Source organism: Oncorhynchus keta, chromosome 10, assembly GCF_023373465.1.
Source record: "Oncorhynchus keta strain PuntledgeMale-10-30-2019 chromosome 10, Oket_V2, whole genome shotgun sequence".
In the NCBI taxonomy this organism is placed as follows: domain Eukaryota; kingdom Metazoa; phylum Chordata; class Actinopteri; order Salmoniformes; family Salmonidae; genus Oncorhynchus; species Oncorhynchus keta.
In genome coordinates, this window is record NC_068430.1 from 50,386,133 (window position 1) to 50,403,431 (window position 17,299).

Sequence of the window (17,299 nt, forward strand, 5' to 3'; positions counted from 1 at the left end):
TTTTTATCGTCAATTTCTCTCAGCCAATCAGCAGTCATTTGTGTAAGTGCTGTGCTTGTTAATGTCCTCCTCTATAAGCATGCTGAAAGTTTGTTGTCAATTTGTTTACTGTAAAATAGCATTGTATCTGGTCAAACACCATTTTTTTTCCAGTAAAGGGGGCCTTACTATTCTTAGGTAGCGGAATGACTTTTGCTTCCCTCTAAGCCTGAGGGCACACGCTTTCTAGTAGGCTTAAATTGAAGATGTGGCAAATAGGAGTGGCAGTATCATCCGCTATCATCCTCAGTGATTTTCCATCCAAGTTATCAGACCCCGGTGGCTTGTCATTGTTGATAGACAACAATCAATTTTTCACCTCTTCCACACTAACTATACGGATTTTAAAATTACACTGCTTGTCTTTCATAATTTGGTCAGTTATACTTGGATGTGTAGTGTCAGCATTTGTTGCATGTTATGCCTAAATTTGCTAATCTTGCCAATGAAAAAAATCTTTAAAGTAGTTGGCAATATCAGTTGGTTTTGTGAGGAATTAGCCATCTGTTTCAATGAATGATGGAGCTGAGTTTGCCTTTTTTCCCAGAATTTAATTTAAGGTGCTCCAAGCTTTTTGCCATCATCAGATCCGGTGTAGTAGGGTTCTAACTTAATCCTGTATTGACACTTTGCTTGTTTGATGGTTCGTCTGAGGGCATAGCAGGATATTTTATAAGCGTCCGGATTAGTGTCTCGCTCTTTGAAAGCATAATTTCTAGCCTTTAGCTCGATGCGGATGTTGCCTGTAATCCATGGCTTCTGGTTGGGATTTGTAGGTACGATCACTTCACTAGGGGGACGATGTTGTCAATGCACTTATTGATGAAGCCGATGACTGAGGTGGCATACTCCTCGATGCCTTTGGATGAATCTCGGAATGTATTCTAGTCTGTGCTAGCAAAACAGTCCTGTAGCGTAACATCCGCGTCATCTGACTACTTCAGAATTGAACGAGTCACAGGTACTTCCTGTTCTAGTTTTTGCTTGTAAACAGGAATCAAGAGGATATAATTATGGTCAGATTTGCCAAATGGAGGACGAGGGAGAGCTATGTATGCTTCCCTGTGTGTGGAGTAAAGGTTGTCTACAGTTTTTTTTCATCTGGTTGCACATGTGTCATGCTGTTAGAAATTAGTTACATTTGCCTGCATTAAAGTCCCCAGCCACTAGGAGCGCCGCTTCTGGATGAGCATTCCCCTACCTCCTCCCGCTGGCACCTGCCTAGTTTTGGGGTAATGATGTAATCAATTGGTTGTAATCTTGGATTGAGCAGACCTTCCCATACAAGTATAATAACTCCATGAAAGACATAACTCTACCATTCCAATTTACAATATAATTTAAAAACAAAATAAAATACCCTTTTCAAACATTCATAAACACAGATCTTTTATCAACCAGCACATTTGAGCTCAGCCATAATATTTGTTCTATCTTTTCAAGGGAATTAATTTGGAATTGTAGCCAGCTCTGCGATGCTTGTTTGAAAAAGAGAGATACTTTGTAAAATGTTTCATTTTCAATTAATCGAAAATGAGATGTGGCAATCTGCACAAAGACAAAAAGGCAATTTTTAAACAATAGACAAGCTTTTCTTAGTAATATACCAATTAGGGTTCAAGTAAAACTTTTGTATAAGTGAAGCTTTTAGAGAGAGGTTTAGTGCTTTTATATTTAATAATCTCAACCCACTCAGTTCATATTCATTATATAGATAAGGTACACTTTATTTTGCCTGGTTTAGCATCCCAGATAAAGGGTAATATTTTTTGCTCATATGATTTGAAAAATGAATCACCAGGAGTAGGCAGCGCCATAGGTAAGTGAGTAAACTAAGATATGACTAAGGAGTTAATCAGGGCAATATTTCCATAAATAGAGAGGTGTGTATATACAGTGGGGCAAAAAAGTATTTAGTCAGCCACCAATTGTGCAAGTTCTTCCACTTAAAAAGATGAGAGGCCTGTAATTTTCATCATAGGTACACTTCAACTATGACAGACAAAATGAGAAAAAAAATCCAGAAAATCACATTGTATGATTTTTTTATGAATTTATTTGCAAATAATGGTGGAAAATAGGCCATAGTGGTGAAAAAATTACAATATAGCAATTAAACACTGGAGTGATAATGTGCAGAAGATGAGTGTGCAGGTAGAGATACTGGGGTGCGAAGGAGCAAAATAAATTAAATAAATAACAGTATGGGGATGAGGTATTTAGATGGGCTATGTACAGGTGCAGTGATCTGTGAGCTGCTCTGACAGCTGGTGCTTAAAGCTAGTGAGGGAGATATGAGTCTCCAACTTCAGTGATTTTTGCAGTTCGTTCTAGTCATTGGCAGCAGAGAATTGATAGGAAAGGAGGCCTAATGAGGAATTGGCTTTGGGGATGACCAGTGAAATATACCTGCTGGAGCGCGTGCTGCTATGGTGACCAGTGAGCTGAGATAAGGCGGGGCTTTACCAAGCAAATAATTATAGATGACCTGGAGCCAGTGGGTTTGGCAACGAATATGAAGCGAGGGACAGCCAATGACAGCATACAGGTCGCATTTGGTGACAACGGATGGCACTGTGATAGACTGCATCCAATTTGCTGAGTAGTGTTGGAGGCTATTTTGTAAAGGACATCGTTTAAGTCAAGGATCGGTAGGATAGTCAGTTTTACGAGGGAATGTTTGGCAGCATGAGTGAAAGATGCTTTTTGCGAAATAGAAGCCGATTCTAGATTTCATTTTGGATTGGAAATGCCAGTCTGGAAGGAGAGTTTAAAGTCTAACCAGACACCTAGGTATTTGTAGTTGCCCACATATTCTAAGTCAGAACTGTCCAGAGTAGTGATGCTGGGCGGGTGGACAGGTGTGGACAGCGATCGTTTGAAGAGTATACATTTAGTTTTACTTGCGTTTAAGAGCGGTTGGAGGCCATGGAAGGAGAGTTGTTGTTATTTGATCTGATTTTTTTACTTAACATTTCGATGGCCATAACGAATAGATATGGTGACAGCGGACACCCTTGTTTAACTGCTCTTGACAATTTAAAACTCTCTGAGAAGTAGCTGGTATTTACTATTTTACATGACTTTTACCCATTATATAAGAGAATCACCAACATTGGAAAAATCCAGGCATTTATAAATAAATTCCGTTCTTACTTTATCAAAGGCCTTTTCAAAATCCACTAACACCTGGCCTGACTTCTTAGATGTTTCATGTTGTTCTTTTATCTCTAGTAGTTGTCGTATATTATCTCCAATGTATTGTCCGTGTAGAAAGCCGGTCTAATCAGGATGAACAATACCTGGTAAAAAAAAAAAATTGAATTCTGAGTGCTCTGCATTTCACTAGTATTTTTGCAAAAACATTGCAGGGTGAAAGGCCTCCAGTTTTTTTAAAGATAGACTGGATCTTTATATTTGCCATCAGGGTCTTGTTTTAATAATAGTGAAATCAGACCTTTCTGCTGAGTACCTGACAGACTACCATTTCCATAGGAGTAGTTAAAACAAGCTAACAATGAAGCTTTGAGAATATCAAAAAAGGCTTGATATACCTCTACCGGTATGCCATCAATTCCTGGGGGTTTTCCAGACTGAAAGGATTTTATAGCCTCAAAGTTCTTCATCTGTAATTTAGTCTTCGCACTGATCCTTTTTGTACATTTTGTTAATTTTAATTTTTTGTATTTGCAAATAATTCCTTACAGTAATCATCATTCAGAGGTTGAGGATGAGACAGAATAGAGAACATCTGCTTCAAATATTTAGCTTCCTCTTTTAAAATATAATTTGTAGAATCATAATAACGAGTATCTGCTATTTCTTTTTGGTACCATTCCTGTGTTGGAGATTCAGGAAGAATTTGGTGCTTTTTTTCCCCCATATTCCATCCAGTTTGTTTTATTTTTGTAATAGATTACATTAGATCGTTATTGAATAAGTTCCTCCAGTTCTTTTTGCTCCAACTTATTTTGAATTTCTAGTATCGTTTTTATTTTGATCTACCTGTACTATTTCATGTATTTCCCTTGTTGGTCTTGGCTCTTTGGACAGAAACTGCTTTTTTTATTGATACATTTTGAATTTAATGACCTCTGCACATACATTTAAAGGTATCCAAAACAATAAGGAGATTTATTGAACCTATATTGTACTGGCAAAATTCAGTTATAAATAATACATTTTCCTCCAGTAAACTTTGATAAAATGTCCAATATTCCTGTCCACGTGGAAATTCTGTATCGCATTCTGTCTCCTATCAATACTTTTTCAACATTTGATGCAAGAGAGAAAGAGAAAATAAAGTAGTCAAGACGACTAGCTTGATTAAGTCTCCTCCATGTATATCTCACTAGGTCAGGGTTTTTTAGTTTCCAAATATCCATTATTTCTGTGTCCATAATATTTGTGATTTCCTTAAGGGCATGGTGATGATAGTTTGTAGCGTGATTTATTTATATATATACATACATGCATACATTTGCAAAAATGTATTAAAAAACTGTTTTTGCTTCGTCATTATGGGGTATTGTGTGTAGATTGATGGGGGGGAGACACGATTTAATCCATTTTAGAATAAGGCTGTAACATAACAAAATGTGTAAAAGGTCAAGGGGTCTGAATACTTTCTGAATGCACCATATATAGAAAAATACACGTTTAAAAATGTTTAACAATCGAACAAGATTTGTTTTAGTCGGGGACAGCCCTAGTTGACTCCAATGCTTCCCACAGTTGTGCCAAGTTGGCTAGATGTCCTTCATGTGCTGGATCTTTGTTGATACACTCAGGAAACTGTTGAGTGTGAAAATCCCAGCAGCGTTGCAGTTCTTGACACAAACAGGTGTGCCTGGCACCTACTACCATACTCCGTTCAAAGACACTTCAATATTTTGTCTTACCCATTCACCCACTGAATGGCACACATACACAATCCATGTCTCAAGGCTTACAAATCCTTCTTTATTGAAGTGGATTTAACAAGTGAATAAGGGATCATAGCTTTCATCTGGTCAGTCTATGTAATGTTTTGTATACTCGTTTTGATGTCTGGTGTTTCTTTCTTTGTGTGTCTTTGTCAGAGGCTTACGGGAGACAGGTTGTCTGCCACATGTCTGACACAGCGCCCAGTGCAGTTATCTGAAGATTCCAAAACCATATGACTGCACTACTGCTTTCTGAATCACCCACACACACTGCTGCTTTCTGAATCACCTAGCCTGTGATTCATTCGTTAGGAGATGGGGAATGATGCCGTGTGTTTTGGGCTAGGCAGACGTCTGTGTACTCTGCAGGAGGGGGTATGAGTCAGAGATGACAGAGCTTTCTGTGTCACGGTCAGTGTCTGGCTGTGTGTTTGTTTAGGATTGCTTGTGTGAAGAGCACTTGAACAGTACATGTAGCTCTTGTCCAATTCACAGCCCATCTAGGTGTAGAGAACAAGGCTCAGATAGAAGGACAGGAAGTTTACAAAGGCACTCCAGTATTAGCCCTTGGGTTCTGCCTATTAAGAGATGCTATACAAGTATACCTTACTCTGTCTGGCTCTGGGGTTGATCTCATCACCTTCACCCTATGCTCAAAGGTGGTTGGCTCTTTGGCTGGAAAGGTAAGTACTCCACTTAGTTGCACAACATGGTATCCAGTGAATGATAAATTCTTCTCTCTCTGTCTTTCTCCTTGCACCACGCCATCGCTCTCTCAGGATGGGAGTCTGTGGTCCTCAGATGGCCCAGGGTCCACCAGTGGAATGAGCGAGGTAAGGGGGATTATGGGTCATCTTGTTTAGCCATTAAGACTTTACGTCTATAGGGGTCATCCCTAAACCCAAGGACCTAAAATTCATCCCAAATGGGTGGAAATGTATTATGGATTTGTCCTCTGATATAAGAGCAGAGAGGCTATGGGTGTTTATGGATGTTCATAGCAAAGAGATGACAACGATGGTGCTGTATTGTTTTGTATGGTTGCTCGGCCCCCTGTCAATATACTCTCACTCAATATACCTTCACACACTATTTTTGTCACTATGGATAAAAAGAGTGTTCTGAACAAGAGGACCACAATGGAAATAAGTTGTTCAACTTTTTTTGTGTTCTCCTCAATTATTTTAAGTGCATTGCATCCAAATACAAGTTGTCAATTTCATCAAAATAATCACAAAAATGAATGACGAAATATGTGTGTTTTGTGCTAACTTTCCCTCTACTCCTCCCTTACAGCAGCAGGTGTACACCCCCCGGCCCCCGGACCGCGGCCCTTCCTACCTGCAGAGGGAGCGTCTGGCCCGCTTCCAGCCCACCTACCCCTACCTGCCCCATGCCATCATTGACCTGCCGCCCACCATTTCGCTGTCGGACGGCGAGGAGCCCCCGCCCTACCAGGGCCCCTGCACCCTGCAGCTTCGCGACCCCGAGCAGCAGCTGGAGCTTAACAGGGAGTCGGTGCGCGCGCCCCCCAACCGCACTGTCTACGACAGCCACCTCCTCGATACCTCCCTGTGCCCGCCGCCCAGCCTCAATGCAGGAGTCAGTGCTACCACTGTAGCCACATCCGCACAGGCCTACTCCAGCCGAGTGGAAGGGGCGCCGCCGACTTATAGTGAGGTTATAGGGCACTACTACCACCCCTCTTCCCTGCCCAGGCACCACCACCAGACTTCCAGTGGCAGTGGGGGCATGGGGGGCGGAGGCGGGTTAGGAAGCCCGGGTCCCTCGCTGCTCCATGGGATACTCCAGCAGGCCCACCTGGGCAGCTTGGAGAGCAGGAACGCACGCAACAAAAAGGAGAAGCAGAAGCCTCGGCAAGTGTGACGGCAGTGTTGGTGTCGGCTGTTTATTTCTTTCTCTGCGCACTTCAGCTGAACTGTTGGTGTCAGGCAGGGTTGGGGAGGGGAGGTCGACATGGGGTGGCAGGGGGAGGCAGACGCAAAAAAAAGAAATGCCTCCCCTCTGAACTTTACCCCCCCGGTCACCGTCATAACTGACAACCGTCGCCCCTGACTTACTTTGTATAAATATTTACTTGTTCTTTGTTGTCTCCGTGCTTACAGCTTTTTTTCTATACTGACAAATGCGAAAACAAAAAAAAGAGTTACATTTTTTATTTTATTTTGTATTTAGGTTTATTTTGTTTTTGTATCCCTTTTGCATCATTTCTAGTCACTTATCTCCTTGTAGTTTATCCTTAGTTGCTCCCAGAGTCTTTTAGAATGACCAGGTCTTCCTTTTTTTAGATGCAGATGGCTCTTTTAGTGATCCGCCACCTAACCCCGTCTAGCTTTGTGTGCTGTCCATGTACAGGCTTGTACAGTGCATTGATAGCAATCTTGTATCAGGTTGCCAGAATCAGGCTCTCACGGGTTGCCAGATCGAAGCTCATATGTTAGCCCTAGTTAGCCTCAGCTCATGACCCAGTTGGCCACAGTGTAGACACCCCCATCGCTCATCAATCCACATCAAAGCGTGAGTCAGCTTAGCGGTGTGGTGGTCAGCGTTGGCATCCATGGAAACACATGATTGACAGCTGACTGGGTCTGTATATCAACATGTGCACTGGAATAGAGTCCTTTTGAGGTCAATTGAGTACAGTACTTTGCCCACTGTAGTGCTTTATGGCTATCTTGCTGTACTATCTGGACCCATCTGAGTTTAGTATTGTACTTTGGGTCTTGTCCAGTCGATTTTAGTACTGTCTTTGGGTCTTTGGACAGACAAGTTCAGGAGTTCCCGTGTGCAAATGCTCTTCATTTTTTTCTGGATCTTTTTTAAAGAGATGTTTGCACAAGATTCAAGACTGTTTATCTGGAGAAAAAGAAAAGAAGTCTGCAATATGTATCATAAGAGAGGAGAGTGTGAGCAGGGGTATTTTTGTAAACATGGATTCTAAAGAGAAAAATACATTTTTTGTTTTTTATTTTTTGTCTGCTCTAGAAATAAAAGTGAAAACGGTCATCTGTTGGGGTGCCAACTCAAATGTGTTTAACATTGTGCTATCTATACATATACATCCGTATGTATATGTATCAATGTATGTGTGTAAACATATATACACGTATATAGAAACGGAAAAACAACGTTAAAAAGCACGATTTTAGAGTTATTTATATAATTGTTGAAAATAATTGCACTATTTTTTTATATAACAAAATGGAACGAGGAAAAAAGAGACCTGGAGTTTTGCGTGCATGTGTGATCATGAGTGACAGAGCCCTCAACCTTTGAACCCCCAACTTTGAACTCCAGTTCAAGTTTATTATCTGCAGAGCCCCCAGATTTCTGACCAGAAGTAGGGTGAAGTTGCTCCTAGATGCTGATCTTGGGTCAGTTTTGCTTTTTCCCTGGGTAAGGATAGGGGAAGAGAAGCTGATCCTAGATCTGTACCTAGGGGAAACTGCATCTGACCACCATTTCGTAGGACTGCAGCGTACAGTAGCCTACTAAACAAAACAGCAGTACCGTAAGACCAAAATCGGACTTAAAACATTTTGTACGTGACTTTCAAATTGATCTCCTATTGATTTTAGGCAAACGTTAGAGTTAAAGTTGCAGATTTTAATTCAGGATTCTGCTCGTAAGACCTATTCCTTATGCTTAACTCTTTCACCTTTCTTGGGCTTTAGAAAGTCCAAATCAACACAACTCCATTAACCTCAATTACCTACTATCACTCAAGATGTATTTGTCAAATCATTTATTTTGACAAACTACCTCAACAAGCAGCACGTGAAGCACGTAGTTTCACCTACCTTCAGATATTTTCATGGTTAGTGCCCGTATTGAATTTCAACTCATGGATTTTTTGTTTTTAATGCAAGCCTCCACCATGTGTAGGTTTGGAACAGAAAAAGATTAATCAGGAAACTAAAGTTGGAGTGGTGACCTTCACCACTTTCCTCTAAGCTTTGTATCTGAATGTCAGGCCTTTGAAGCGGCCAGGTGAGCGCGAGAGTGCTTTGTCAATAGAGAGCATGACTGAGCGTTTAGCAGGCAACTGTACGCTGCACACATCCTCCTACCGTCTGGGCTTTTCTCCAACAGGCATCTCTTAGCACTTTAATGAAGAAGGAGAGAGATGCAATCTCCCTCAGTCAGCATTGGTCTCACTTCAATATTGATATTATGCAACGGCTCCCTCTGAGGTGAGACTCAAACTGCAAAGGGGCCCAACTTAAGATGGTATCACAGCAAAGAAGAGAGATGTGTGTGTGTGTGACAATTATATATATATATATCACACACACACATACATACACGTGTGCACACACACACAGTGAGCTCCAAAAATTGGTACAGTGACACATTTTTGGTTGTTTTGGCTCTGTACTCCAGCAATTTGGATTTGAATTTATATAATGACTATGAGGTTAAAGTGTAGATTGTCATCTTTAATTTGAGGGTAATTTCAACTGTTTAGAAATTACAGCACCTTTTGTACGTAGTCCCTTCAATTCAGGGGACCTAAAGTATTGGGACAAATTCACTTGTGTATTAAAGTAGTCAAAAGTATTTGGTACCATATTCATTGTACGCAATGACTACATCAAGCCTGTGTTTCAACAAATTAGCATTTTCCTTTTGTTTTGGTGATTATTATTATTTTGTGCCCAATATAAATTAATAGTAAATTATGTTTTGTGTCATTTTGGCGTTCAACCCATATGGATTAAAAAAATTGAATTAAAGCTGACAGTCTGCACTTTAATCTCATAGTCATTGTATAATTTAAAATCCAAAGTGCTGGAGTACAGAGCTAAAACAAAACAAAAATGTGTCACTGTCCTAATACTTTTGGAGCTCACATATACAGGACCAGTAAAAACGTTTGGACACGTCAACTCAGTCGGGTTTTACTTTGTTTTCTATTTTCTACATTGTAGAATAATAGTCAAGACCTCAAAACACATGGAATCATGTAGTAACCAAAAAAGTGTATTTTAGATTCTTCAAAGAAGCCACCCTTTGCCTTGATGATAGCTTTCCACACTCTTGGCATTCTCTCAACCAGCTTCACCTGGAATGCTTTTTCAACAGTCTTGAAAGAGTTCCCACATATGCTGAGCACGTGTTGGCTGTTTTTTCTTCACTCTGCGGTCCAACTCATCCCAAACCATCTCAATTGGGTTAAGGTCGGATGATTGTGGAGGCCAGGTCATCTGATGCAGCACTCCAACACTCACCTGCCTGGTCAAATCGCCCTTACACAGCCTGGAGGTGTGTTGGTTCATTGACCTATTGAAAAGCAAATGATAGTCCCACTAAGCACAAACAGATAGGATGGCGTATCGCTACAAAATGCTGTGGTAGCCATGCTGGTTGAGTGTGCCTTGAATTCTAAATCAATTACTGACAGTTTCGCCAGCAAGGCACCATCACACCACCTCCTCCATGCTTCACTCTGGGAACCACACATGCGGAGATCATCCGTTCACATACTCTGCATCTCACAAAGAGATTGGAACCAAAAATCTCAAATTTGGACTCATCATACCAAGCAAATATCTTCTTATTGGTGTCCTTTAGTAGTGGTTTCTTTTTAGCAATTCGACCATGAAGGCCTGATTCTCCTCTGAACAGTTGATGTTGAGATGTGTCTGTTACTTGAACTCTGAAGCATTTATTTGGCCTGCAATTTCTGAGTCTGGTAACTCGAATGAACATATCTCCTGCAGCAGAGGTAAATCTGTGTCTTCCTTTCCTGTGGCGGTCCTCATGAGAGCCAGTTTCATCATAGCGCTTGATGGTTTTTGAAGAAACTTTCAAAGTTCTTGAAATGTTCTGTATTGACTGACCATCATGTCTTAAAGTAATGATGGACTGTCATTGCTCTTTGCTTATTTGAGCTGTTCTTGCCATAATATGGACTTTCTGTATACCACCCATACCTTGTCACAACACAACTGATTGGCTGATTGGCTCAAATGAATTAAGGAAAGAATTTCCACAAATTAACTTTTAGCAAGGCACACCTGTTAATTGAAATGCATTCCAGGTGAATACCACATGAACCTGGTTGAGAGAATGCTAAGAGTGTGCAGAGCTGTCAAGGCAAGGGGTGGCTACTTTGAAGAATCTCAAATATAACGTGTATTTGTTTAACACTTTTTTTGGTTCCTACATGATTCCATGTGTTATTTCATCGTTTTGATGTCTTCACTATTATTCTACAATGTAAAAAAAATTAAGAAAAACCCTAGAATGATTAGGTGTGTCCAAACTTTTGACTGGTACTTTATATATGTACAAAAGTGTGTGGACACGCTTTCAAACGAGTGGATTATGCTATTTCAGCCACACCTGTTGCTGACAAGTCTATAAAATCGAGCACACAGCCATGCAATCTCTATAACACATTGGAAGTTGAATGGCCTTACTGAAGAGCTCAGTGACTTTCAATGTGGCACTGTCATAGGATTCCACCTTTCCAACAAGTCAGTTCATCAAATTTCTGCACTGCTAGGCCTGCCCCGTTTTACTGTATGTGCTGTTATTGTGAAGTGGAAACGTCTAGGAGCAACAACGGCTCAGCCCTGAAGTGGTAGGCCACACAAGCTCACAGAACGAGACTGCCGAGTGCTTAAGAGCTTAGTGCGTACAAATTGTCTGTCCTCATTTGCAACACTCACTACCGAGCTCCAAACTGCCTCTGGAAGCAACGTCAGCACAAGAACTGTTCTTTGGGAGCTTCATTAAATGTGTTTCCATGGCCGAGCAGCCGCACACAAGCCTAAGATCACCATGTGATATGCCAAGTGTTGGACTCCATTGGACTCTGGAGCAGTGGAAACACGTTCTCTGGCATGATGAATCACACTTCACCATTTGGCAAGTCTGGGTTTGGCGGATGCCAGGACAGCGCTATATCTTCCCTATAATGCCATCTCTAAAGTTTGATGGAGGAGGAATAATGGTCTGGGGGTGTTTTTCATAGTCGGGCTAGGCCCCTTCGTTCCAGTGTAGGGACATCATAACACTACAGCATACAATTACATTCTAGACAATTCTGTGCTTCCAACTTTGTGGCAACAGTTTGGGGAAAGCATTTTCCTGTTTCAGCATGACAATGCCTCCATGCAAATAGCGAGCTCCAGACAGAAATGATTTGTCGAGATCAGTGTAGAAGAACTTGACTGGCCTGCACAGAGCCCTCACCGCAACCCCATCGAAAACCTTTGGGATGAATTGTAACGCTGACTGTGAGCCAGGCCTAATTGTCCAAAATCAGTGCCCGACCTCACTACTGCTCTTGTGGGTGAATGGAAGCCATGTTCCAACATTTAGTGGAAAGCCTTCCCAGAAGAGTGGAGGCTGTTAAAGCAGCAAAGGGGGGACCAGCTCCATATTAATGGCCATGATTTTGGATTGAGATGTTTGAAAAGCAGTTGTCCACATACTTTTGGTCATGTAGTGTATGTCTATATGTGTAAGACACCTTGCACTTTCTTCCCGTTGGCCCCACTTGATTTATTTCTTATGTTTACATTTCATTTTAGGACAAATAACCTGAATTAAAATAAACATTTCTGACCCTTCATAAGCAAGCAGCCAAAGGATTGATTTAAGTGGTGTGGCCATTTGACCTCTGACCCCTAGTGACATCTCATGATGCAGTTTGATGACCTCGGTGGAGAGCTTGGGCAGGTTTCCTGTTTTGATTTCAGTCTTTGCTTCAGGGAAACCAGTGCTGACTGATTACAATACAGGCAGGGTGGGGAAGTGACACATTACGAACCAAAAAAAAGGAACCACTATTTGCATACTGTACTAAACCGACCGCTGTTTAACCTTGACATAACACTTTCATGGCGTTATGCCTGTTGTAACATTCTATGACTGTTCGTTACAATAAAACAATATCAGTACTTGAAATTAAATGTCATGTATAATGACGACAGACATGCTAATGACAACTACATAATGTGGGTATCCTGTCAATTTGCATGAAGTAAAGAGCTACATTTTCCTCCGAACTCTAAACTTGTCAACATTTCTGTTAATAAAATGCACTTCGTACATAAATTGAAGGCATTGCAAGCTCCAATAACCCCTAACATATTTGGTTGCGTTGTTTTCGTACACTACCTTACCCATCTAATGACCTCTTACCGTCTAGACTGGGTGCTCAGATGAAAGCAAACAGAACCACTCAGACAAAACAAATAATACTGAATATTCCAAATGGTGTTCCCTTAGGGTTGGTACCTTACATCACCCCCTGTCCCCATCTGAAATGAGCTACAGTTCCAGAGAGATGCCCGTGTCCAATGATGGAGTCCCACATAGACCTTCCTCCTGCTGCCATTGGCTGGGTGTCGGTCCCCTTGGAAATGTTCAGTGTTTATGTGCGCCTGCCTGTGATGACAGATTAGGCTCCGTCTGTGCTGTCAGTCTGCCTAGACTTGCCCTAGACTGACTCACAAAATGACAGACGTATGGATGATAATGTTGACAGAGTTGTCGCGGAGAGTGTTGCAATATACCTACTATTTGCCTTTTGATAATGTAGTAATTGTTTAACTTTGAGAAATGTAATGGGTTTTTTTTTTCTTTCTGTTTTTTCTTTAAAAAAAATATATTTTTGCTCCAATTCATTGTACACGCATATAAGGGTTTTGCTGAATGAATAACATAACATTTATTCCATGGTTTGACCACCAGGTGTCTTCACTAACTTTATTGTCTACCATAGTGAGTCAGGCTTTGGAGACAATAGCCCAAACCAGGTTGGGCATCACTTTGTTTCAATGCAGCCAGTACCACAGGTTTCTGCACTTTATTTAAACTGGTAGAGTTGATGGGAAGTACTTTTAGGTGACCAAGTGCCAGATCGATGCCTTTGCTCCTATTCGCTATTAGGGAACCCTTTAGTCGTCTTCAACATGCGCTATAGTACTTAGTGTGGAATATATGCCTCTTGCTTTTGGCGGCACCATTTTGAAGACAAGTACAAGGAACAACCAGATGGGGACAGGCTCAAAGGCATCACCCTGGGCCAGAACCTTCTTTACCTTCGTCCACCCTTCCAACTACAGCCTCCTTGACCAGTGTGAACCTTACGGAGTCCATATTAGGACAGCTGAGATTAAAGCCATCCTATTATGGACACCATAGAGTGGACCTGTATGGGTTAAATTCTGCCATATTACCTATTGGTCTATATACCCAAATCACTATAGATTCCCTTCACCACCACATGCTCAATTTCTAGATGTGTGCCTTTGAGGATTTTGTGGTTGAGACTTTTTTGTAATGTGTTAATAGCGCAATTTTCTTCCTCTGGATTCTGTTGCCTTTTTCACATGAAACAAATCGCCCTTGTTATTTACAATACCAAAAAATACAATAGAGAATTGACTCCCATGTTCTATCATACGATGATAATTTCCAACTTCGCTGCATGCATACCGATAAGAGTAAATATTAACCTTGAAGCACTAAAGTAAACCAAATGGGTGAAGCATGGGATGGAGAGGTTTCTAAGGGCCCAGCTCTATGAATATAGAACATAGCAAACAGAACCTGTCCTATTATGCAGTACATGTCCCACTACTGCATTATAAAACAGGGGTTCGTACTTTGCTGCATTGTAATCATCATCTGTTTTAGATTCCGATATTTCCTTCAATAAGTTACTGTTGAGGGTTTCAGTGTGGGGGAAAAAAAGCATTTCCAAAGAAGGAATCATCCTAACCAGACTCTTTCAGACTGTCAAGAGTCAAAATGACTTGAACTTTGTTATTTTCCTTTGTTTGACTTTTTTTTTTGACTGTTCTGTTGCTTTGCTTGTTTTGCCCTTCAAATTAGCATTGCTTTGAGTTTTTTCTTTTTTGAAATAAATAAATGAGCGATGATTAAAAAAAATATATGGTTGCAGTATAAGCATATTTATCAAACTCTTAAGCAATTTATTAACTGTACAGAAAAACCGACTATCCTGGTGCTTATTTTGTTATGACGCTTTGTGTACTGATGAAGAGGTAATGTTGTACTGTCTATATAAAATCAGTTCTATTCTATAACATGTTCTATGCCGAGATGTATTGCAGTAAATATATAGATGCCTACTGTTGTCGACAATAATTGCTTACGTGTATCAACATTGTTTATTTAAATTTATATTGGATCCTTAAAGTGTTACTGGGTTTGTATCTCTATTTGATAACAGGAGACAATGTCTATAACAGAACATGCTATGAATCTGATACATTTCAATTAGCCCCCAATTAAACAAGTAAAAACATTTTATAAAAACTGTCTGCTTTTTGTCTTTTTACTCACTCACTTTCACGTCATTGACCCTGAAGAATAAAATATATTAAAACACACCATATTTAGTTTATTTCTTATTGTTGCATTGTCGAGAATAAGACAAGAACCTGCAAGTAAGCATTTAGTTGGACGATGTATACCACGTGTATCCTTTACCAGTTTAATCAGTTGCTTATTTGACAGTGATATTGGTTACTACCACAAGATGGCAGTTGTACACAATTGTTGGAGCAACGCTTTGCTGCAGCTTTCCTCCATGCTCGTGTACACCAGTTGTAGGCAGTGACACTCAGTATCCAGCAGGAGGTAGGCTTTTATAATTTATTCTTATTACTCGACCACACACAGTATACAAGCCGGAGTACTAGTTACATACTAATGTTAGATTCCAAATTGACCTCTAGCCCCTACTCCCAAGCCAACCAAACACATATCTAAATATTGAATTGCACTGAACTATACCTTTTAATGTGACAAACTCTTGCAGTTACACAGAAGCATACGATTTATTTTACTAAGCTGCAGTACAAGTTATGTTTTGAATTCCCCCAACCTGACCCCCTACAGCCCTCAAACTCAACTCTGGACATTGCAGCTAGTTCCACTGCTTTTTTCATTGTTCCCCTCTAATCAGGGACTGATTTAGACCTGGAACACCAGGTGTGTGCAATTAAGTATCAGGTAGAACAGAAAACCAGCAGGCTCAGGACTGCGTAGGGTAAGAGTTGAATACCCCTGCCCTACAGCATATTCAAATTCACAATACACAAGATTTCCAGTTGTTAATGGTCATTTCAATTGACAATATACCATTGATTCTTAAATAATATAACTCATTATTTCACTGTATAAGGAATTTGTCTTAGAAGATTATCACCCTATTGTAACCCTAAATCTAAAGTTGTATAACTCAAATTTGTATATTTTTGTTGTCAAATGAATAGCTTCAAAATATGTTTAAAACCCATTTTGATCTCATTGACTGTCAATCATTGCATGCATAGCTCTGTGGATAGGAGTTTCCCAGACCCATCCCTCAGCTTAATACAAGCAAAATGGTGGGGCTGCTGTTAAGGTGAAAAACAAACTCAGGATTGTGGCTTTAAGGAATCCCACATTATCCTGTATAGTTAATGATCCAAAGGGTGGAACAGAGTGGTCAGTTTTCTCACTCAAGACTTATGTAACGGTTCTTGATAGAGGAATCAAGGGAATTGAGTTTATGATTGAACATCACAGTATCAAATAGGTCATCTAGCATTAATTTCCTCCGACAATATAGTCTGTTAGAAAAAGCTCTCCCTTTTTGTCTTGAGATGGTGTATTCTTGTAATGTTGTATGACATTGGCAAAAATAATTATGTTGTGGTACCAACAAATGCCATGGTATTAACTTGTTTTTTGAAGCAAGTCCTTGATTACCATAGAACTCTGAATCCAAATAATACTTCACATTTCAGTCTGTGAAAATAAGGTTTAAATAAAATTATGTTAAACTATTTTAAAGGTAAAATATGTGATTTCTACATGAATTGTACAGTTACAGAAGTATAAATAGCATTCCTCCCCCAAACATACCACCCCTGTTATTGGTAATGATGAAAGGTTGGCATGTGTTGGCGGAATGATCTTTGTGCCTCTGTAACTTTTTCCCTCATAATCTTTCAAGATTCATTCAGGATAATCATAATTTTAGCATCCATACTAAAGTAGAAATGTTCAGAAACATATTATGACTGTAAGTCGCTTTGGATAAAAGCGTCTGCTAAATGGCATATATTATTATTATTATTATTATTATTATATTCTTATTTGCAATAAAAGTGACTGCAAAATGACACTACATTATCTACGATTAATTTAAATTGGGCACAACATCATCTGAAACACAACCAAAACAAACTGCAAATGCATCCAACAAGTTTGTAGAGTCACAAGCTTGATGTAGTCATTGCATGTTAAGAACATGTACAACAAATACAATACCTTTGGCT

At 40.1% G+C, this 17,299-nt stretch overlaps 1 protein-coding gene across 3 annotated transcripts in view; it reads left to right on the forward strand.

Annotated features, from left to right (window-relative positions):
* pmepa1 (prostate transmembrane protein, androgen induced 1) overlaps nt 1–15,287 on the forward strand; it is an 84,628-nt gene extending 69,341 nt beyond the window's left edge. For 2 of the 3 annotated variants that reach the window (XM_035778516.2, XM_035778515.2), the window contains exons 3-5: nt 5,744–5,797; nt 6,261–6,841; nt 13,230–15,287. In XM_035778516.2, the coding sequence (XP_035634409.2) occupies nt 5,744–5,797; nt 6,261–6,841; nt 13,230–13,449 (855 nt within the window). In that variant the 3' untranslated portion in view covers nt 13,450–15,287. Of the gene's footprint in view, nt 1–5,743; nt 5,798–6,260 lie in introns of all 3 variants that reach the window. The other variant, XM_035778517.2, reaches the window with a different exon arrangement.
* Nucleotides 15,288–17,299: the final 2,012 nt, after the last annotated feature.